This window comes from Corvus brachyrhynchos, unplaced genomic scaffold (genome assembly GCF_000691975.1).
Source record: "Corvus brachyrhynchos isolate BGI_N302 unplaced genomic scaffold, ASM69197v1 scaffold167, whole genome shotgun sequence".
In the NCBI taxonomy this organism is placed as follows: Eukaryota; Metazoa; Chordata; class Aves; order Passeriformes; family Corvidae; genus Corvus; species Corvus brachyrhynchos.
Genome location: NW_008239547.1, coordinates 2,682,007 through 2,706,261, shown reverse-complemented (window position 1 = coordinate 2,706,261; position 24,255 = coordinate 2,682,007). Strand labels below are relative to the sequence as shown.

The following is a 24,255-nucleotide window of genomic DNA, read 5'->3' as shown; positions in this document are numbered from 1 at the left end:
ATAGTTCAGCAGTTTTCTAGACAGACATCTGAAGAGGATTCTTTAGAGGAACCTTAGTGAGTTCTAGAAGAAGAGACTCAAAACTTCAGAGACCTGTAAAAGTTCCTCCAAAAAGAAGCCTGGCTTTTAAAAGCCAGTCATCTGGCTTGCTATAGGCTTTGCCTGTTTATTACCATTCATTAACCATCAATATCTGAGTGGGAACTCACAAGCTGCTATTTACCAGGTTTTCTGTAGAGTCTTATTATTATGGCCTAGGTCAGTAATAAAGATCATGCCAAAATGAAAGTTGTATCATCACGTTTTGTTAGTAACACTTTGGCAGTAATTGTCCAGGTCTCTGTTCTCATCCATTCTCCATTCTCTGCCACGCTCTGTGGCAGTGCAGCACTCTATCTTTTACGCATGGTTGGTGCTTGAGTAACTGCCTTGGATCTCACGTATATTCCGCACTGTTGACAAAACTAGGCCGATGGCAATGTTCCATTTTAAGTACTGGTCATAAGAAGTGCAACCAGTATGATCTGAATAGCTGAGGTATTTCTTCACTTCCCTAAAACACTTAGGATCTGCATCTGCTCTTACTGATATGTTGATTTCTTAAGACAAAACAATGTCTTGTCACTTCCATCATAAGCTAAAGGATGCTTATAGACCTTTATCATTCTTTCTGTGAATTATTATACTCACAATATCACTGCCAAGGTGCCTGGGGTGTTTCTTCCCAAGTGCTTTCTGTTGGCAGACCTTAACTTTTCAGGACCTTAGCTTTTTGAAGGTAGTAATTATCAGGAGTAATTACCCCCATGAAGTACAAGCATTGAGAAGTCCTCTGCAGTCACTTTTACTAAAGAGGTTACCTGATCCCATTTGCATTCTGATTTTACTGATCAACAGCCGAATCAAAATGCCACATATCTACTCTTCATTCCTTTCAGCACTGAAAGGGCTTTAATTTAATATCTTTTATTCTCAACCCCCACCTTCTGCTCCCTTAAACACTTGGAAGTTTGCTTCTTGATATAGTAGCAGTACACCGTTCTTTCTGTTAAAATGTTGCATTAAAAACTATTTTTGCAACCATTTGAATATTGTAGTGCTACACGTGGGAGAGAATCCAAAGAAATGCTCTTCTCTGACACCCACACAGCACAATGGAAATGAGCAGTTTAACACAGCAACTTTAATCACAGACATATATACTAACCTAATTGTGGTTTGCTTCACTAACAGTTGGAAATTCTCAAAAAGGCAGATATTTTGAATATACTTCAATATGTGTTCTTTCATTTTCATGATTTTACCTCCTTGCCAGAGAGTACATACTAAGCTACCAGTTTTCTTTCTTCACTCCCAATTTCTGTCATTTCCCAATGTAACCAGCAGTTTCTCATGCAAATACTCATTTTTCTCAACAAGTTTGCCCTCCATACAACTTCTCATTTCATGGTAAACACACAAGATCTTTTTCATGCTGTACCAGCAAGATAAAGAACACGAAAGGAATAGCCAAGAAAAACTCAACTGAATGACATGAAAAGCAATGAAAAATCTATCAGTTTCTATTCCTTGAAAACATCAATCAAAATGGAAAGGTTTGTTAATCACCATATTATTTTTTTTGTCTCATGTTTCCTTCCCTTTTCCTTGTGAGGTACACATTTAGAGGAAAGTCAACTTTCTTATAAGGTACCAAAATTGTAACTGAATCCATCTCTGGTCAACTGAATGAACTGCAATGTCTCAAAGGCATCATTTTTCTTTCTAGGAAAAAGAATGCTTTGTTCTATGTCTGGTTCTCACTCATTCATATGTCATGATTTCTAATGGTAAGAGGGAATATGGAAAAAATACCAAACTTTTTCTTTATGACTGAAAAGCACTTCAGAAACAATGAAAGATGTGTATATGCCTCCTTAGTATTGCTTTGGTATGAAAGATTCAGATTCCATGTGTTTGTTTACTCACAGACTACTTTGGAGAAATGACTAATCATCACAAACGTAAAAATGTGCTTTTCATGACTAGCAGGTTTTGCGAAACACAAGATTTTTGTGTTATGTCTGATAAAGATATATCTTTTTACTGTAGCAGATATCTATATCAGAACTTATGCAAATGTACAAGTGCAAGAGTGTACACAGTTTTACATGTGTCTGATCTCAACCTATTTGTGAGAAAACATAAAAATTTCCTATAAAACAACCAATATTTCAGTGTGTAAAAAAGAAGCTGTCCAGCTTGCAATAGCTGCATATCACCTTGCAGGTCTAGAAATAGTTTTCACTCACAAGAAATGCTTCTGTCATTATGTTGTCTATGACACTAAAAGTGAGTAACATTACCATATTAAAACCTCACAAAATCAGAATAAAGTTCTTCCGCTAAGTTAATGTCAAGCAACTAAACAGATGCCTACAATAAACTTTTCATAACAAAAAACTTTATGAATACAATTAAGTCTGTAATTTGACTCATTTAAGGCAACATCATTAAATACAAAGACACTGTCAGAAACAGAAGAAGAAAAAAAAGGAATGTTATTGCTCGTTCTGTGATTTCCTGGCAGGATATTAAAGTCTTTCAAAATGAGCCATGCATCTGTAACAAAAACACTGCAGGATCAGGAAGACTGGCGGATCAAGTGTTCCAAAAACCAAAATGGAAATACTTATCTGGTTATAGAATGTGGATGAAGCTATTAATTTCAATAATGTAGCATACTGTGTGCACACCTACGTCTCCCAAATGTAGGTAGTGAATATATGCCAGCTTCAGTTAATTTCTTTTCAGTAAATTTGAAGTTTCAGAGAATACTCTGCTTTTACTGAGGCAACAGTGAGATTCCAAGAGATGTTACCAGATTTTCAGTGAGGTGAAAGTTGTTAGCTTAGTATATAAATGCTGCATCAGCAATTTACAGACATTCCTTAATATACTCATGCTTTAGCGAAAAAAATAATAATCTTTAACCATAGAATCACATTTAAACTCTCTAGGAACTAGAATTATTCAGAAAAAATTCTCTTTGCCGTAATTATTTTCCAGTTAGTCTCTCAAATAGATTGAAACCAAACATCATTTCCAATAGTGGCAAAATAGAGACCTTCAAGATCCCCAGTTTCTAAAATCCCCATGTCCCCCTAGATACGTGCATTATCGGTCTGATTTTCCAAAATTACTTTGAACATAATAGTTTCCTTGATTTTGCTGAACATCTATAAATGTAAGCATATTTCATTGGAAGAGACAAATTACTCAGCTTTTTTTTTTTTTTTTCCTCTAAAACTATATCAACAATTTAGGAAAACATTCCTGTTTTGGAAATCCCATCCTCCCCTTGTGCTGAGCTCCTAGCCTGAGAAACTGACTCTCCAAATGGGAAGTTATACATCTGAGATAAATGATTGTGTACCACACAGTGAGCAGGAACATCAAAGTAAAACACGCGGGTTTACCTTTGCCTTGCGGAAGTGGTAGACCACCAGCATGCTTATGAAATCCAGCAGCATACAGAGCGTTTGGAAGGAGATGATAGCCAGCCGTAAATACTTGTCCTCTTGTGCATAGCAGGGAGTATCATCTGTGCAGAAAGAACATCCTTCTCTGCAGGGTAGGCAGGTGTAGACTTCCTCCGACAATTCACCACCAGAAAAGCGATTCTCTGCATCCTTTCCTGAAAGTATCAGAAGAGCAAGGGGAGACACCTTCAGTTGTACAGGATGGGGAGTTCAGCACCAGTCCTCTGCTGGGCTTCCTCTCCCTCCCCTTCTCTCTCTTTAGGTTACAAGATAGCTTGGCCAGTGCTGCTTTTCTCACTGAACCATCCTTTATAACATTCAGAAAACACAGACCCATCTAGACATGAGGGAATGTGAACTTTAACATTAAACATCAAATGTTTTCCTGTTATATTTAAAGTGGGCTAAATCTGCACGGGAAATTCTACAAAGAAGGATTTTGAATGGGGAAAAAATTACATTAAATATTTGGGAATAAGGAAAGGATTTTACACAGACACATGAAGGGCAGACCCATTAACAACCTAATGTTCATAGTACAAACTCTGATCCTATTTCAGATTGTCCCTCAGTTTTATAAACATGCTATCTAGTGAATTAATGAGCTTCAAATTAGATAAAACCCCTCTTAATTAACATTTGTTCAACAGGCTGTTGCATGATTGCACTACTCTATCCCCAAAGCAAAACCAGTGCACTCAGACTAAGTATAATTTTCCATTGTTCACACAAGGACACCAGGAAGAAAACCTATTGGAAAGTTAATATTTTGTCTAGGAAAATCAATGACTCTTGAACTGACATCTCATCCATCAAAGTGAACCCATCAACAGTGCACACAGGATTCCTAATTCTTCTGATCCATGACACTGGCCCATAAACCCCTCTAAGGCTGCTTGCCCTACAGGCCATGAATAGAGTTAAAAGGTAAAAGAGAAAGGGGGCAAAAAAAAAAAGAATATTGTTAAATAAAAGGAAAAAAAGGATTTGTTGAAAATGTTTATTATAGGCAAGACAACCTTAGGAACTCACAGAAACAAGAGAATGTGGCTAAAGCCAAATCAACGGTGTGTTAAAATGTGTGATAACTGCTCTCACTTTTCACAATTCTAGAGAATTTCTTCAATTTCTTTGATCAAAACTCTCCTTCTCTGTCAGTGAAAGTAGTAAATCATGCATTGTTGAGTCCTTCAAGAGACAGCCTATTCCACCTATGCTGCACATGCACATAGCCTTATTCAACTCTCTTCAGACTTTTAGTTTGAAACAATTGAAGGGAAGGTTATCTATACAGGAAATTACCTCTTGCTTTCTCAAATCTATGCCCAAATGCACATGAGCATACATCTGCTGCCAGGAAAAGCCTGGGAAATGGACACATACTCAGGTCTGTTTATCTGGCTTGTTGTTCCAGCAGCCCCATGCTCCTTGTCTTCAGTGTAGGATGCCTCACTTCTACATCCCATAGTGAGCAGAGAACAGGATGGTGTTTCTCATGAAAATCATTAATTCCTCCTTGGAGCTTTTCTTAAACAAAGATGTTGGAAACCTGAATATACCATAGTGCTGACTAATGTTAGAAGTCAGATTTTTAGATACAAGGAGTGAGCAAGAAAAGATCTTGCGCTTTTTTGACCCAGACTGTGTGAGACAGGAATGGAAATCTTGGAAAATAATGATGCTTGGGCATACCAAGCAGATGGAGAACCTCTAAGGAACATTAAGCTTGAAGATACCCTGGGACTGGAATTCCTCTTCAGAGCACACACCCATGGACCTCAGCCCTTTATCATTCCAAGAGCTTTAACAGAAACCACCTTCTCCAAATCTAACATTAAATCCCTGCTTTCTTAATTACAGCTAGAGCAACAGACTCATACTGTCCTCTGTCAGAGACAGAAGTCATAGCCTTCCATCTCCATATCCAAACCAAGAGTGCATTCCCTACTGTCCAAGTTTTCCACTTCATTTCCTCAACATTTAAGCTCATGTCAACCTGATTTTTCACCATGTATCTGTTCCTTTATCTCTTCTATAGTTGCCCTTCAATTGGCCCATCTCTTTTAAACCTCACATTTCTGAGCCCCATGAGCCATTCATTAATATATTTTTATTGTGTCAACTAAATAAATTATTTGCAGTATAAAAACTTACACACTGAAAAAAATAGTTTAAAACCCACAGTTATGAGACTACTTGTCACAAATATTATATGAATATGGCTGGATTAATTTTTCATGATCCTGAACTTGATGCAATCACTTTATTTCTGAAATGTTCAACCTTGAAAGTCATTGCAAATACATTATATTCCATTTCATCAAGCAGCTTCTTATCTGAATCATATGTGGGAGTTTCTTCATGTGGATGCTCATCACATACTACAGGGCTAACAGCCAATAAACAGTTGCATGTTGAAGTAAATATCCCATGGATATGACTTCATAACACAACAGCAAGCTTTTGTTTAGATGTGTCTGGCATCACGAGTAGAGGCTGCCCGGGGAGGTGGTGGAGTGACCGTCCCTGGAGGAGTTTAAGGAAAGACTGGACATGGCACTCGTTGCCATGGTCTATTCCATGGCAGTGTTTGGTCATAGGGTGGACTCAATGATCTCAGAGGTCTTTTCCAACCTACTGGATTCTGTGTTTCTGTGTGATTCCTCCTTATACCAAATAAAAGAATGATCAAAAAAAAATTATCTATTTGAGATTTTCTACAATGTGATAAGGAACAATTAAAAATTCCCTTTTTTTTTTTCCTTTTTCTTTTTTTTTTTCCTTGACAAAAAGAAAGTATTTTTTTCAGACCCTCTAAAATAAATTCTTGGGAAAGAACTGTTCATTGTATATACCACTGACAGGGATCTTGTCCGCCCACACCCTTGCCCTGACTACATGTCTCAGGGCACAGCTGCTCAATGCATAGTTGAACATTTCTGCCCTTTTTGTCTGGTCCTGTCCTCTCACCAAAGCCAATGTACCATCAATTCAAAACACAGACAGTCCAAGCCAAGCCTGGAGTGCCTCTAACAGCACTGCTAGATGTTTCATTGTGCCTTCTCCTATCTCAGCAGTTCTTTGGGATTACACATCTCTTGCAGTGAATAAAAACAGTTTTTCCACCTCAAAAGATGACAAAAGATTCTAGACACTGATAAGGTAGATGGACAAGAAGTCATTTCTGCTCTGTGTAAGGCAGCAGCAGTTTTAGCACTGTCACAAATGAGATGGAAGCAAACACTGTGCTGCAGGAGTTAAAACTGAAAATGAGGAAGGTGTAAAAAAATACCATTCTAAAGGAAAGAAGAACAGAAAAAAATGCAGCAAACCAAAAAATAAAAAGGATAAAAAAGAAGGAGAAAAGAGCAAAGCAAAGTAGGTGGAATGTAGGAATAGAGACACAAACTAACATGAAGTATAATAAAATAAAAAAAGCTTAAATGTTTCATCTATTTCCAGTCTACCATATTTTTTTCTTAGCTCTTCTCTCTTCTATCCCAGCCTTATTTTTCTGTGTGATTGGCCCATCTGTTTTTGAAATGTTCTCCTGAGGGCAACTCTTCATCAGCTGTGGTTCTCCTAAGGACACTTTGCCACGCAAGGGATGCCTCAGCAGCTGCGACATTGCCAGCTGAGATCTTCCTGCAAAGTAAGAATGGCACCACAGACTGCTGAGAGCCAGGGCAGGGATTGCTTTGTCCCTAACCAAATCATCCTGCACTCCAGTCAGAACTCAGCACAGGAACACAGAGAGCACAGTGCATGCTGAGCACTGAGCAGAACAAAAGACTGATTCTGCTCTTGTTCTATAATTGAGTAAATTAGGAACACTCCAGTCACATCAGCAATGTTGCAGTAACTTAGTGAGAATATACCTGGACCTCTTGGCACCAAAACCTGGTCATCAGCCATGGTCATAAGCCTCACCCCAGAAAGGGATCACTGAAGTCAGTGACAACCTTCCTATGTGCAAAGATCTGCACATGTGAGTTCTGTTGAAGAAGCAAAGCCAAAGGGCAGGTGTAAAAAATAGGAATTCCTGTTGAACTGGAAACCCCTCTTGGAAATTTTTACGTAATCATAGCAATGTTAGAGACGGCAAAGTCCCATACTCAGACAAAAGAGCCACTGCTGGTGCAAGCAGAGCAGGTTTCACATCCAAACAGCAAGAGCTGAGAATTTCTGCAATATATAGATGATGCATTGCTAAAGAGCAAACTTCAAGGTTGAACAAAGCACCATTGTTCTGCTAAGGATTTTCCAGTGCAAACCTGATTACCCCAGGAGGCAGAGAACAGAAGTGCTTTGGAGAAGGGTGTTACAGGAATGTTAAAATATAAGTAGTCATCAGTTAGTCTATTTTACCTACGCTAATAGTGCTACCTAAAAATAAGCCATTAGGAGAAAGTGCACAATCATGTACTCAAGCACTTACAGGTTAATACAACCTGTGCACATGAAATGTGGTTTTTTCTAAAATCAATTTCCAACCTCAAAACACACCCTGGAAGTATGGTAACAACTTTGTGCCCTTCTAGTACCCAAGGTCCTCATTAACACATGTAGAAAAAATAGAAAGGTTTTACATATTTTGGCACCATCAGTTCTGAAGAACTTGGGAGGGAAATGCCATCCTGCCTGGCTTCTTTTTCAGTAAGAGAACAGCCTGAATTCCAGCTGTGCTCCTGTCCCACAGTCTTTGGGAACCTGCAACACATGCAGCCTCTCTGGGAACAGCAACACCATGCTGCTTTAAGATAGAAAAGCAACTGATTTGCAGAATCTTTCCTACACAAGACACTATTTATGTCACGTTGCAGGTTCCCAAAGAGTCTTCCAGTAAACTCTGTAGAGTATTCAATGTCTGTGCAAAGCCATATCATACAGCTATCTTTCAGACTCAAACCAAAGCATTTATCTGGGCCTAAAGCAGAACCTTTCCCCCACTCAAAAGCTGGACACTTCGGACACAATGTGCAACTGTAGTTAACCATGTTTTGCTGCAGTGCAGAATCCCAGTATCATTGAGAAATGCTCCCATGTCAAGACACAATACAATCCAATTTTTCAATCGAGTGGAGTACAAAACTGGTCATTTTTTCCTATCTATCTTCTTTCTTATATCTTGAGACCTGCAAATCTTTGCTGCCTCCTTATTTTTTCCCACTAGGGATATTTTCTAAATGATTAACATTCCTATTCAGTTTCATCTCTTTTATCATCAGATTTCACCAACCTAGCTCCACAAAGAGATCTTCAGGTCAGACAGCTTCTGTCAAAACTGCTTGCAGAATTCGTGTTTAGAGTTCCTATGTTAACATAATTTTGAACCACCAGATACATACTACAGCCATTTTAGCCACGTTAGTTTTTTCCTCTTTTCTTTTTACAGAATGCAGCTGTGTGACAGGGCCAAGTTTCCTTTGAATCACAGACTTTCCTCATTACTTTAGTCATTTCCAGTCTCACTGTTCACTTTTTGAAATCATCTATAGAACTTGGCAGATGGAGCTTCATCTGGATGAATTTAAAAAGTTCTTCATTACTGTTCCAAAACTCAAGTTACCTCACAGCAACAAAGGCTCAAATCAAACTGGCCTCCCACATTCTACAATATCAGCATATACGAACTTTCTTGAGACATATTTCACTTTATCAGGCGCTAAATAGCCATTTTAAGGTAACTATATGGACTCTTCATTCTACAGCAAATGGAGAAAAAAAATGGAGGTATTACTTTTTCCACCTAAAGACAAATCACCCTCCAGAGGAGTCATGCTCTTCATGCTGACTGCAGTTGAAACCTAGGTGACTAACACATACCAAGCATATATATTTTGCACAACTGATATGAAATAAAATTAATCTCATCCCTAATGATCACTGTTGTTATGATCTCTAGCCACATTTCTGCATGTGTTCTAGAGCATTTGGTATGACAAAAATCAAAGTTTTTCTTTATATGCTCTCTCAAGGAATTAAATCCTAATTCCACCAGAAGTCACTGCACTTCAGGAAGAACCAAACATCTTCCTTACTCTAGCAAAAGGTTCACACAGCCCAGAGAAACAGCACTCTCACAAGGTTGCCTTCTGCAACACTTTACAATATGAAAAGGGAAAACAGTCAGCAGATAAACTGTTGAACAAACTGTGCTATTTATTCTACAAATATATACAGAAAACATTATATACCCTATATATATATTTATGTATTTTTTTACTTATATATATGCACACATTAAGTGTTGATTAGTACTAGAGGTATTTCTCTAGGGGAACAGAAACAGCTATTTGCACACAAGGCAGGAGATAATGCACACAGTCCTGGACCAGGCTCTGTGAAAGTTACTCGTTGCCATTCCCTGGATATCTCACACAAACTGATCTCACAGTGAGAGCTGATGACATGAACCTCTGGTGAAAAGATGGTGCAAAGAAGCTGGGCATGATATGAACCTGAAAGTAGGAGGCAGAGAAGGATACCCTGTTACACTTTCAAGCAGTAGCTTTGCACCTGTGACTGCAGCATGAGCTCTACCAGTACAGCTGTAACAATTTCAGCACAAAATCCGTACAGAGACTTGGTCATAGGATGACAGTAACAGACACCAGCTTTGGGCATGCAGTTTGTCTGTCTTCCCTGCTGAGCATCAGCCAAGTTCTGTTTCTCCTGTTGTGGGCAACTCAGTCTAAGAGCCATACGATGTGTGTCCTGGGCATGTGCAGGATGTATGTCATCCATACATCCAGCCCAACAGACTCCCAGGCTTGAACCACCTCTATTACCTCATCAGTACATAATAGAGTTCGGATGCTCCTTTGAATTCTCCTTTGCAAATGAAGTAAAATGAAAACAATTAAAGCCCGCACAAAGCCAGAGGCTAGGGCATTCTCATTTCCTCTGGCTAAACAGAAAATGAGTAGATTAATTTTCAGAATACTTGTGCATGAGCACAGATGCCAGAAATCTCTATTTCCCCTTAGCAAGACTTCTTTTCATGTTTTTTAATTTATTTACAAATCAAATATTCTTCAAGTGGGTATGTTTTACAGGATTCTCAAGAGTATCGTGAATGACAAACCAAAGGGCTAGAACTCCTTAAGTGATTATATAATCCGAGAGTTGCAAACCACTGGGATTTTACTGTATAACCCTGATGAGGATAAAAAGCAGCCCTGCATTATTAATGCTAGCTCTCTTTTTTTTTTTTTTTAACTCAAGCAAAGGCACTTACTCTGAAAGCTGTTCACTGAGAAGATGTTGGGATGATAGAATCCAGCCTTGCAAATACATTTGTAGGCTCCAAGCACAAATCCAAGGCCTTTAATTGGCATGCACTGTGAGAAAGGAAAAAAAAAAAAGTCATGCAGATAATCATACAACTGGATACTCAGAAGTACATTCAAGCATAAAAACATTACAAGATGCTCTGCGCAGACTTCTAAGAACAAATAGGCACTCCTTCCAGACTGACAGTAGTTTCTCAGCAGCTTTTCCCATAGTCATATATCACTCCAGGTTTTTTGCCTTGTTGTTCATCTCCAACAAAGAGCAAAGACAGCTATAATCAAGCCTGTCCCACTGATAAACTGACCAAGTGACAAATTTGACTCTTGCACATTTGATCTAGACAGGACATCAGACAGTTGTGGTTTTTCCTGAGGGGTTTCCAGCACTTTTTCCCAGCCCAGCAGGTGGGTTTCAGACAGCTGGAGCTCACACTACATGAGGAAGACCATGAACACCTGCAGCCAAGCCCCAACCTCCTGCTGGCAGCACATGCCAGTGCCCCTGCAGCCACAGCAAAGTGGAGATAGTCCAGCTAAGAGAAAGACAACAACTGGTTACAGAAAACGGCTGCAGACATAAATCTGACCTGGGTGAAAGAGAGAAAACCTACACCAAGAGGAGCCCCATACTTTTAAAATCTCTGGTAATTTTTCAAGGTAGCAATGTGTGAAACAAGTTTTGTTTAAACTCAGCTTCACGCTTGCTTAGTTTTGACATCAGGTCAGCCACAGCAAATTTATTACCATGACAGAACATCTACTGTCAGACCATTTCTGTACATCAAATAGACTTTGCCTAGTACAGAGGGAAGAAACAGTCCAGCAACATAAAGGTAGAAACACTTGTAAAATGATGATTCCCAGTACCGTTTATTTCACTTCATCAGATGAAAGTAGACTACTATACTAGCTGCCTTTCCCATGAGTACAGGTGTACCTATAGTGTAGGTGTACCATGAATATGAACTAGACACTAGCAGCTCCTCAGTGACCAACTGAATGACTTAACTAAAACAGCCTCTGTCCTCTCACCTCCATATTTTTTACTTGTTTGTGACTGTCTGTGACTCTAGGATATGCTTCAATATCTAACTGCCTGTGACTGGGAGGAAGATGCAGAGGACAGAGTTCAGCAAAAAATACCTGAGTACAAAAAAAATCAAATGTACACCAAGAGAGGACAGTCTGCACTGTAGACACTTGAGAAAAACTCAGGAAAAAAAAGTTAAGAGTCTCGTATTATCTCAAATTTCAGCTTTTTGACATAATTCTGCCTGATGTTAGGAGAGACACTTTGCTTTTCTTTGCCTCAGTTCCCCAGATAGCATCATCTCTTCTTGCACTCTTTGCCAATCTGATGGCAGTGCAGGCAGTGCAGGCAGTGCAGGCCTGCAGGCACTATTGGAAAACAACTAGTAAGTATGAAACCGGTATGCAAGAACACTGAAAATTCATTCAGCCTTTGTACAGACATGAAAGAAAAAAAAAAAAGGAAAGAGAAGGCCCAAACCTATTTTTTTTTTTCACACTTTATCTTCACCCTGCAGAAATGTGACTGTTGACAGGGTGGGGGACGGGAGAAATTGAAGTGGGATGAGTGTATGTGCAAGTCCAATGACAGCCAAACCTCTTTAACCAAGCACAAAAAGGTAGTTAAAGTAGTAAAAAGACTTTTTCAGAGAAAAATTCTCATCACCTTTCTGGCTTCTTGCTCTGTAAGATGAAGATACATGCTGCTGTAGAGACAGCATTTTTTTTTTTGAAGGAAAGGAAGAAGCAGCTCCTACTGTTTTGTGTGAACACTGCAGCACCCCTAGAAATGCATTCATAATCCTTTGCCACTGAACAAATCCATAGAGTCATAGAATTGTTCATATCAAATATGCTGAAGGTTCATGAATCTGTTCTGCATTAAAACAAATGCTTTACCAATGATCCTTTCACAAACATCCAATATTCACACCAAATAAACGCCTGTAACTTTTATTGTCACTGAGCAGTCTAGAACTTGAAAATGGACAAAATACTTCAAATGCTGTTATCTTTCATTGGTCTAGGACATTATCCTTGTTTCCAGATGTTGGCAGCTGTAATACAGCTTAAAAACCATCAGTCAAATTGTTTCTTGCAGTCCACATAATCCCAGGCAAAAGTGTAATAGAGATCAGAATATCATGTTGAAAGGTGGGATGCAGAGAAGGAGAGAAAGAAGCCTAGATCCCTTTAGATGCAATTTCAAACTCTGAAATTCCACTGTGCTCAACATTGCATGCAAACAGAACTATTTACAGCCTCAGTTTTTTAAAGAAATTGCAGCATCTAGGCAGGAAAAAACACTAAATACCATGAGGCCAAAAATGGGAAAAATACTTTCTCAGGAAAGAAAAAATTTCATTCTTTTTACAAAAGATTTAACGGATAATGTTTTATTAAGCAATGGTGGTAAATATTATGGTGAAAAGGGTAATAAACAAACTGTTTTCTGCTATACAAAAGGAGTTTAGCAAACGCAGTCCAGATTTGTTTGTAATGTTTATTTACAGATAAAGGCTTTTCCTGTAGGTGAATCTGTAGGTGAATCTACACAATACATAGCAGGCACAAGTAAGCAGCTTTTGTCCTTGCCCTGACAAGTGGCACCTGTTTCCAGTGGCCCCAGTGGCAGACTATGAGCCCAAGCCCTGCAAAGCTGTACTAGCTCAGCCCACAGAACTGGCCATGGGCTTCAGACCCTCAGGAGCACAGGAACTCAGTGATGCAAAACACGCTGTGTAGACACAGCCAGTAAAATATTAATCTGCTGCTAAATTACCTAAGATTTGATCCATATAGAATTTAGCATTGAATAAAAGCAGATGCGTGAAAAATATCTGCTTCCACATAAGCAAAAAAGAGGCAAGCATAAAACTGACCTGGTTTCAAATTTCATTATAAATGTGAAAGCAAAGCTCTGGGAATAAACCCACCATATTCCTGAGTATTTTTGCCTCATCAGTAGTCATCAGCTTTTTTAAAACCATACTTTATTCAATTCATGAAAGCAGCTACCTTAGGTAGCTCCATTTAGGCTTGTATCACACCTCCTATGTGCCAGCAGCCAGTGTTGAGGCAAACAGTGAAAGATGCAGGTGGCTATTGAATGATCCTTCACCCATATGGCCTTCAGGACATCACACTCCTAAATGGAATTGGTATCGCTTTAACTTCCAGTCATTAGTTCTTATAGATGGCTTGGTTACAATTAAGATCAACTTTATCATCATGTTTGCTAAAGAGAGAGTAATAGATGTCTGTAGAATTCACAAAGTGCATTTATTCCACTTGTCTCTTCCCTGGTATTATATTTTTAGCTTTACAGCAGTAGTATAATGTAATGACTCCCAAGCTTTATATAGTAAGCTTTAAATCATATGTTCAGCTCAAAAAAAAATTAGATATTCCATGAATATTTATCTTGAAATTATAAATTAATAGCTCTTGAACCAACACAAGATTCTAACACATTTAAACACAACATCTAAACCAGTTTTTTAAAAGTATGTATTGGTTTAATTTTATGCTGCGTGTTGTAAAGGACTAAGTTGGTAAAACCTAATGCAATAAAGATTATCTCTGTTGGAAAGAAAATAAACCCTTCAAATAACCTGTGCAATTGCTTTGGAAGTCTGAGCCAAAGCCCTTCATCAGATGTGATTAGCCAGAAACCAAGTGACAAAGTATTCAGCAGACACACAAAGCAGGTGAGACATCCAGAAGGGGAGAACAGGGCAAAAACAAACTAGTAGTTTAAGAGAAAGCATGTGGCATCGTGTCCCACATGTAATTTAGAGACTCAGAGATAAAGCACTAAACAAATCCATCTTTTGGCATTCTGGAGCAGAGGGGGTAAAACCAGTAATTTTAGAATTTAGGAGAAAAAAAATAAAGAAAAAAAGAAAAAAGACTAAAAATGCAGCCAGCCTTGAGTTGGGTATTTCAAGTTTCTCTAAAGAGCAGCTTTCAAAATCTATATTTCCACATGCATACAGCAGTGAGAATGTCTCCCTTTTCTAAAGTCAACTCCTTGTTCAAAGGACATAGTAAGAGCAATGTCAGGATAGATAAAGCTTAACAAAGATATTACAAGTCAGCCCATGTTTCTTTGCTTTGGTTAGGGGCAGCACATAAGGGATTCCTAGAAAATGCAATGTGTAGAGTAATTTTGTGCGGGGCACACAATAGCAGCTGGAGCAGGTTGGTGGCCTGCAAGACCCCAGGAGGATTTTTCTGATCCTGCTTACCACTCAAGTCAAGCACACTCACTCATTAAAAAAAAACCCAAAACAAAAAAAAAAACCACCACCAACAACAAAACAAAAAACAAACAAAATAAAAGGAAACAACAACAAAAAAGAAGATAAAAGCCAAAGTCTCCTTGCCTAAGTCAGTGACAGCTCTGTCATTGACAAGGCTTTACCCACTGCATTTTCTCACTTCATTTACCCTTCAAGACCAGAGTGTTACACTGTGTTTGCAGCCCCACAAGCGAGCAGTGAGCACATCCATGCATCCATGAACCTTGTGCATCACCTGGGAGGCCCTGCTTGCCTCCAGACAGCTTAGGAGGCAGCCAGCTTGCCAACCACACTACTCATTAACCTTTCTTTTCAAATACAACATTTTGTTTCAAGGAGACAGGACAGGGTTGGACACTCCGTACTTTTACTGCAGGGTTGCTTAGGCCCCTGTAGCTCTTCTCCTCCTTTCTGAGTGCATTGGTGGAGTTAAATTATTTTTTATATTCAAATTAAAAATGTGTTTTCCAACAACAAGAGACTTAGAATAACATTGAGTTGTTTAAATCTGAGTCAGTCAAAGCACAGCAAGAGCTGATCTGATTCAGCTTAGAGCAAAGGTAGCTGTCAGGACAATATTTGTCTTTATAGCTTGATGCTTTGCTAAAAATTCTTCAGTGCTTTCAAATTTGATTTTTCATTATTTTGGTCTTGTTAAGCATGGGATGAGAGTAAGCAGTGATGGAAAGGAGCCTCAGCTCATTCACACAAATAATGATAAATGACACATGACTACTGACAAACCATAAGCAGAAAAGTTCATGTCATTCCCTGAATGTAAGGGACATTTAGTGTTTAACATCTAATTAACCTCTTTTGAAATGTGACTCAGTTTGGTGATCAGGCTGTATGTTTGAGGAAACACAGGATTGATTCCCTTCTGGTTCTCATCTCCTTCACTTCAAAGATGATGATGTTATCAGCCCATTGGTGAACAAAAACTACAAACACGCAAGTACTACTGAAAAAAAAATAATGGTGGAAGTGGAGTACTTTGCAAAGAAATGAAGAGAGGAGATCAGAAATATGTACAAATCATAGTACCGTCTTAGAAGATGGTGAAAGAGGAAAAAGTTTAATTGAGCAGTGTTTAAAAGCAGGTTACTTGGGGGCCATGGTGGGGATAAGGAGCAGAAAACTCATTGACAGCTGCTGTCATACACATGGAGAACCTGTGGTCAGCTTACAAATTAAGCTTCCCACAAGATCCTTTACAGACAGATCAAAGTACAACAATTACAGCAATTTTCAGAGGATGGGTAGCTCGGACACTCATAGGTTCTCAGCAATGACATTTTTAAAGACAGATTTTTCATTACTGCTGAAAATATCTGTGCAATCTACAATCAGACTACTTTAAAAATAAAATTCTCTTTATTTGATAGTCTGGAATTGACATTGATAACCTGAATATCACTTTAGAACACATCAAACTTCACTTCTGGTTAACATACTAAACAATAAAATTACAATTTCTCCTCTCCTAGAAAACTGCACTGCAATTACAGGGGAATCTGTTAACAGACACCAAAGGGATTTAGAATTTTATAACCATTAAATAATGCAGTGTAATTAATTCAAAGGCACTTTCTCAGGGCCAGATATCCTTGGCTTTGAAGATAAGACATTTTTAATCATTAGCACAGGTTAAACTTCATTTAGAGCAAGGTTTAGTTCACTTCCTCAGTATCTTAACTAAGAGAGAATTCTCTTCATGCTGTCTCTCTAACACTTTCTTCCTATCACTAGGGTAACTGCAGGCTCTAAACACGGGCAATACTGGAAAAATCAAACATCGGTAGAAGACCTTCCAGAAGGTGTAAAACAATATGCCAAAACACACAGAGGTCCCTCACCTCTGGATGTCTGCTTCTGCCAGCTACTTCTGCATTCATCTGTAGCTTGGCAGCAACTGTTGCAAAGTTTGCCTGGAAGATGAGCCACACAGTGAGACAGGGGATTAAGAAAGCTTGCCAAAAGCTGCAAGAATGTGACTCATTTCCGAAACCATTTGGGGAGGGGGGCGGGGAGGAAAGCTGCATCTATTTCTGATCCCTACAAAAGATGCAGCGTTTTAAGAAACACAGAACCCCTCAGCTTTGTATTACTTATCAATGTCCATTTTTTAACCAAATTTCAGTTGGCCCACCTCTGCCAATAAATGCAATTAATGGCCCTATGACAACGTAATCTAGTTCCATTCTGAAATCCATTTTGCACATTTATAAACTTTATTAAAAATATTTATTTACAATACTAAAAACAGTCTTTCACATTTTCTTATAAGGGCCAATAGAAACTATTAGAATAGCCAATCCAACCCAGTAACTTCATCAAGACAATTGTGGTGCTTAAGCAAAGAAAACTCAATTAGAATAGGAAACAGTAACGGGGGTGCACGGGAATTCCACAGCTCATCTCACAGAAGGGCTCTGCCAAACATCCAGGAGACTGCACCATTCTTTGGAAAGAGTCTGACTGCTGAAGTGCTTCCAGCATGGACAGCCTGCTGGCCCTGCTAGCTGGAAAGGGAAAAAATTTTCTATGGTTCATCCAAAAGCTAACAAATAGCTGCTATAATCAGTAGGTAATTTAGATGCATAATTCAAAGAGGGGAATAAAATGGTGGAAAACAGTGCATGATATCTTAATAAGTTAACGTGGACAACATTGCTAAACCAACATTTTCTAGCCAGTAGATATATCTGTCATTTCTATTGCATTTCCTAGCAACCATTCATGTAATTACTTCTTTATTCCTAAAACATGATTTTTAGGCTGATTCAACACACTAGCAACCATAACCACATTGAAAAGATCTGCAACAGTTTGTGTCTGTTTTCCCAATTCAATCACTCTTTGGACTTCGTGCCTGGTTTCAGACAGTGCAAGGGGGTCAGAAACTTGCTAAGCTCCCACAAGCTTCATGAAAATAACATCCTGGTAGAGAAGATATACCCTCTGAGTGTCCCTTCTGAAGGAGACACTACACCACAAGGACATACCTTTTATTAGACACCAGAAAATGCTCTTTGAGCATGCCACAGTCACAAGGAATGCTTTAGCTGGCACTGGTGCCATCTTAGACATCAGTGAACAGCATAATATCTTCATAGACAAACTCAGGAAGTGTGGACTGGATGAGTGAACAGAGAGGTGGATTGAGAACAGGCTGAATGGCAGGTCTCAGAGGGTCATAATCAGTGGCACAGGGTCTAGTTGGAGGCCTGTCCCTAGTGGGGTCCCCTGAGCCCAGTATTATTTAGTTTATTCATCAAGGCTTGGATGAAGGGGCAGAAGCCTCCTCAGCAAGTTCACTGTCAACACAAAGCTGGGAGGAGTGGCTGATACCCCAGAGAGCTGTGCAGCCCTTCAGAGAGACCTTGACAGGCTGGAGAGATGGACAGAGAGGAACTGTCTGAAATTCAGCAGGGGCAAGTCCTCAAGAATCATCTGGACACAATCCTGTGCCACGTGCTCTAGGAGAACCAGGCTCGAGCACGGAGTTTGGACCAGATAACTCACTGTGGTCCCCTCCAATCTGACCCATTCTGTGATCTATGATAAGAAAATATATTAGGAAACCAGGCTACAATAACCTGACGTTCCCACTCCTTGGTATTCAGCCCATCTTTAGGACTTGTTGCCTATTTTTCCAGAGCTTTTGACTACTCAAGACTGACAGGAGTCTTGAGTTGAGTCCAACTGTGTGAAGTTGAATAAATGATGTTCCTACTTACAAAATTAATTCTTACTGAAATTCTACTTGAGGATTTCGTGTGCAACATGGTTGAGAAGACAGCTACATAAAGGCTCGGATTTTGATATATTTGGTCAATTTTACAGCATTTTTTCCCTTTTATATTGGTGTCACATTAGACAGAAATTGAAGGAAAATACCCACCTCACTACTACGTGAATGAAGACATGGCATCTTCTACCACAAAACATAATCAATTACACAAGTCATTCTGTCTATTGGGTGGTCACTGGTAAAACTAAACTCTCAGATATGTTCTGTCCATCAGCAGCATGCATTTTAAAAGCATATTTCTTTAATTCAAGACAATCAAGTCCTGCAGCAGAGTGCACTCTCTGTCCACAACTTGGTCAATATCCTTTCATTAATTTTGGTTCATTCTGGACTGTAGCCTCTACAGTTTGACCATGTGTCAACTCACCAGGAAAGTTAATCTTAGTTACAAGATACTGTCAGAATTTGAGTTTTTCTACTTGTCAAGCATATTTCCATGTTCAGACACAAGTCTCCCATCCTCAGAGTTGGAATGTCCCCCAGAACTGAAGTTCAGAGCACAGTTTCTGGGTTTAACCACGATCTGAGCTCTGTTAAATTACAGATTCTTCTTGATTGCTTTCAATCCCTCAGTGAGAAGAAGCACCATATTGTTGCTGTCAGAAAAAAATCCTCCCCAAATCCCACTACTTGACAGCAACAACTTCACACTGATCTCCACAGCCTGGAGCTGCACACTCACTCATTACGAGGCACAAGTCTCACAGAGGTGCTGCATGTCCCACTAGCACCATGAAAACAGAGCACCCACCATTTGCCAGCTATTTGATAGCTCATTCCACCTCTTCTTCAGCACTAGGCAAGCACAAGAGTTTTTAAAAATGCTTTGGGCAAGACAGTTAAACTTTTGGGTAACAAATCAAAAACAAAATGTTATAACAATCTAATATGAAACAGCAATATACTTGATAAATTAATACCTGTCTACTTGCTTACTGCTTCTCATCCAGGACACCTCAGAGATCATCCAGGAGAACACACCATGAAATCCTGCTTTTTGCTCTGAACACTTGTTTTTTCCTGCAACCTTTATCAGATTTGCTGAAAAATGCCCTGAATAGTAACTGTTCCATAGGCATGTCCTCACTTCTAGGTCTAAGGCTAGCCAGAGGGTTGGTGATCAAGCCCAATATATGAAGCCACCATATTCTAGACAGACATCTTGAAAATAGTTCCTCTATTCTTCTGCTTCACTTATTTCAAATCTAGATTGTTACTTTTTTCCAAAGCCAATGTAGCTTTGATGACTCATACCTCACTCCTCCATTGCCTTCTGGAGCTGGAGGGTTTGGCCATGAATGTAAATTTCTTAGAAGTTCCATTCTAAATGGCTGCTTTTGATATTTAATGATGCTTCTCTCTGCCCATCATTATTTTTCCTTCAGGTTTGCACTTACTCCAACAAGGCTATTCCTGTGCCCTGGTGATTAAAAGACACTTTTCCTTGTTCTGCTCGACTGCCATTTCCTGCCCAGGCTGAGCTCCTTAGGAGGCTACAGCCAGCCTCCATTTAACATTAGGAAAGCCACACACTATAAAGCTGTTCTTTGAAGGTCACAGTGTAACATGAGCTTTGATACAGTAAAGAGCATTCAGACTAAGAGTAAGGTTTGTGTCCAGGTACCTATAGGAATGCAAATACTCCCTTGTCCTGTCTCCAACAGGGAGACCCTGTGTTACAGGGTCCTCTCACACCCACAGAAATTCTAAGTGGGTGGGACTCTGCTGGAGCACATCACCCATGCTTAACTGGTCCCAGAGCCCTGCAGGGGCTGTGGGACAGTGTTATACCAGGGAATCCACAGAACCGTCCAGACTCGTAAGTGTGCCAAGGTGGCTTAAAATCTTGGTAGCAGCCCTCCTCTGTTGTGAGATCTTTAAGCAGGGCAGCTTTCTTCCTGTATAAATATGAAGTACAGGTTCCTGCATTGTGAGGGCTCCAACCAGGACAGCTTTCTTCTTGTATAAATCTATAGTATAACTAACCTTACCACAGAAGTGCAGCCACAGTTAATGAGCCTTATGAGATGTATAACGCTACACATTCCAAAATGGTGAAGTTCAAATGTAAGCTGGAAGGATGAAATTTACTTTTGGTTCAATTTGTTCAGTACTCTGCTTTCCCTTGGTTCAGCAATGCCTTGTTTTTGAGCCAAGGTCCCAACCTTGGGACAGATTGCCCACTTCCAAAATGAGTTCCCTGCTAACCCAAACAGCAGATGGCCACACCACATAGATACATGATGATGCTCCAGCTTGCAGCACGAAGCTACAGCAAAGCATCAAACAGTCTTTGGAAACAGAAACTTTGGAACTTTGTATTCCTTCTCCTGGCAGGGTAACTACTGATAACACTATTTGAAGCACACATGACTGAAAATTTGGAAGCCAGTTTCCTAGGAATCATTAAGAATGTCAGAAAATCCAGCAAGTTTACTTGCACTGTAATTATTTCTTCCTCAAGTATTTGCAAGTATACAGTGGCAGAAGACTACCACTAAAACACAGGAATCAAAGTGGCCTTCAGGCAGTACAGTACCTATCACTCACCAATTCTATTTAATGAACTTGCATGAAAACAGGCTTAATGAATAACAAGTAACATGGTACATCAACTGAAGAGAAAGCAAGCTGGAGTTTTCTCTCTATTACTCAGCAGCTGCCAGGAGCTGGTTCACAAAGCGATGGACTGGATCTTTTCTGACATCATTAAAATTAAAAGTGAAATTGTTTTCCATTATTAATTCAGAGCTCTCAGAAATGGTGAAACAGCATGTGGTAGCAGTACATTGTAGACATACAAACCTCAGCAGACAATAGGATGTTTGGAAGAGTTTGCCTCAGACTGAACGAAATGTCAAGTTTACTTTCCGTCTGACAGAGCAAACCCATTTTTATTGGAAGCCACTACAGAAATAGCACCAAAGACCTGCCAGCCTTAATGTGACACAGGCGTGTGCACACAGGCACCCACCCTTGCTCTCTATCATTACTTTTTAACTCTCATTTTGAAATAACTTTTTGAAAATAACATTTGAAGATGTGGCAACAGTTACCACTTCTATATACTAGCAAAATCCTGGAGACCAGTGAAGCTACAGCCAGGACTAATGAAGGCAGAACCAAGTCCTTTCCCACATCCATCAATTTTAGTTGGTAACATGTAGATGCTATAAAGGTCTCAATGGAAGAGGAAACAACTTCGGTTAAGAGAGAAATTTTTTGGTTAGTAACTTCATTAACCTGCACTCTAAAGGCATCAGGTTTTGTTTCATATTTATAAATAAATAACACTCACAGTTTCCTGGGTTAACAATTCCAGAACAACATTATTATAGCACAGAGGCTTGTAAAATTACATTACTACTATGTTTTCTGTTACTGCTTTCCCCTCTCTGTCCTTTCATCTCTCATTCTGCTGCAAAATGCAACACATCACTAAGGACACGGGACCTGTGACTTCCCCAGAAAAGCCTCCCACCTCACCCCAGGAACGACACAGACTCTCCATTTGCCCCACTCCAACAGACTTGTATTTCAAACACTCACGAAGCAAGACACAAGTCCAGGAACCAGCCCGTTTAGTCTGAAGAGCCTTCCCAGTTCAAATACATTGACCAGTACTTTTCCCAATCTTCTAAAAGTGCAAATAGGACACAAACTGGGTCTTCCAGATTTCTATTCTGAGATTTGAAAAATTCCATCTCAACCACTCACTTTATTAATACAAACAAACAAACACAAACAAACACAAACCACCAGGTAAAATGTGTTAACATATTTCTGCATGGTAAGCAAATTATAAACCAGCAGAGTTTGTAGACAAGAGCTTCTATTGAATTTTTTTGAACCCTCAAAATGTTGAGAATCATTGCTTCACAGATTCCAGGAAGTTTCTGAATTCTATATACTAAAGTTGTAATTCTATAATATAGTGAAAACAATCCCATAGTATGGCAACTATATCCAAAAGTTCAATCTTAGCTATCTCATTATAGGAGTGCGTTCACTGTGTTACAGAATTACAAAACTGCATGAATGGACCATGGCAGAAGCTTATGGTGAAATCCTACCTCTCTCACACCAACCTTTCAGTGAGTCAGCTGCAGAACACGTATTGAAAACCCTAAAACCCAGAGGCAATGTTTTGAGAGCTCCAAAAGTTCAGAAACATCAGAGGAAAAAGCAAAGCCCTCTCTACTAGCAGTATGAGAGCCCTGCAGACCTGCAGAGCCTGCAAGCTTCCAGGTCAAGTTCAGAGGTTCTTGGTAAGGTTCAAAGTGTTCAGAAGTTCATAGGTATGGTTATTCCAGGACAAATGCTTCCACAGACTGTCAATGTGACTCACTTACCAACAATCCTTACCTATCTCTCAACAGGAAAATTGTTCCTTTGCTTATTTACAGGCTTCTTTCTCACTTGTCTTGTAGATGATACATCTTCTCCCTGTCTATGGACTTCTCCGGGGTGGGGGATTTTCTTTTTAGGTCCCACTTGCAAATCCTCAAGACATCTCAAGATTAGTGATTTCATACAGCCTTGTACCATGAGAAGTGTTTTGGTGAAGTAGTATATATATCAGGCTGTTTAGTCAGCATCATACCCATAGGGAAATAGAGGAAAAAAAGAAAAAAAAAAAGAAAAAAAGAAAGGTTTCTTGCTCTAAAAAGTAGTAACTTGCTCACTCCAATGTAAGTATTTTTAAGTATTCCTGTGACATACAGAAAGTCACCTGACAAGCTAAATTGTACTTGGGTTTGCTATCTTTTGAGAGCGTTATGCTGCTTATAATCACTCTGACTTGTAAAAAAAAAACCCAAACAGTTAATGTTGGTAGTGATGCTAGTACTGACAGAGCAAGTTACAGACACTGAAATTAATTATATTCAAACTAAAGCAAATTTGGAAAACATAGTGCATTTGGGATGCACTCAGCATTTGGCTACTTTTCAAATTACAATCCACCATTTTTATAGGCTTGTGGTAGAGCAATTAGTTTTGTGAACACAAAGTTCCCTGTGTAAGGACCAAATGGAAAAAAGTGAATGGGCAACTAAACACCTCCACCCACAGAACACACGCCTCCAGCAGCAGCCAGGTGAGTGCCGTGCCCCTTCATCCGCCTCCAGCTGTCACACGTGACACAGGAGAAGGGTGGGCCTGGATATACTGCACCCATCAGGCTTTTTCTTTTACAGTTTCTACACCTACAAGACAGGTGATTTAACACAGAAACTACCTTCAGTTGCATTCTTTAGCACTTTACAAAATTTTACACAGGCATCCATACA

At 39.4% G+C, this 24,255-nt stretch overlaps 1 protein-coding gene across 1 annotated transcript in view; it reads right to left on the bottom strand.

Annotated features, from left to right (window-relative positions):
* Positions 1 to 24,255, bottom strand: part of GPR158 (G protein-coupled receptor 158) — a 193,376-nt gene that overhangs the window by 98,114 nt on the left and 71,007 nt on the right. Inside the window, exons 3-4 of the mRNA XM_017741540.1 lie at positions 10,762 to 10,864; positions 3,459 to 3,676 (exon numbers count right to left, since the gene is read on the bottom strand). Of these exons, the coding sequence (XP_017597029.1) occupies positions 3,459 to 3,676; positions 10,762 to 10,864 (321 nt within the window). The remainder of the gene's footprint in view (positions 1 to 3,458; positions 3,677 to 10,761; positions 10,865 to 24,255) is intronic.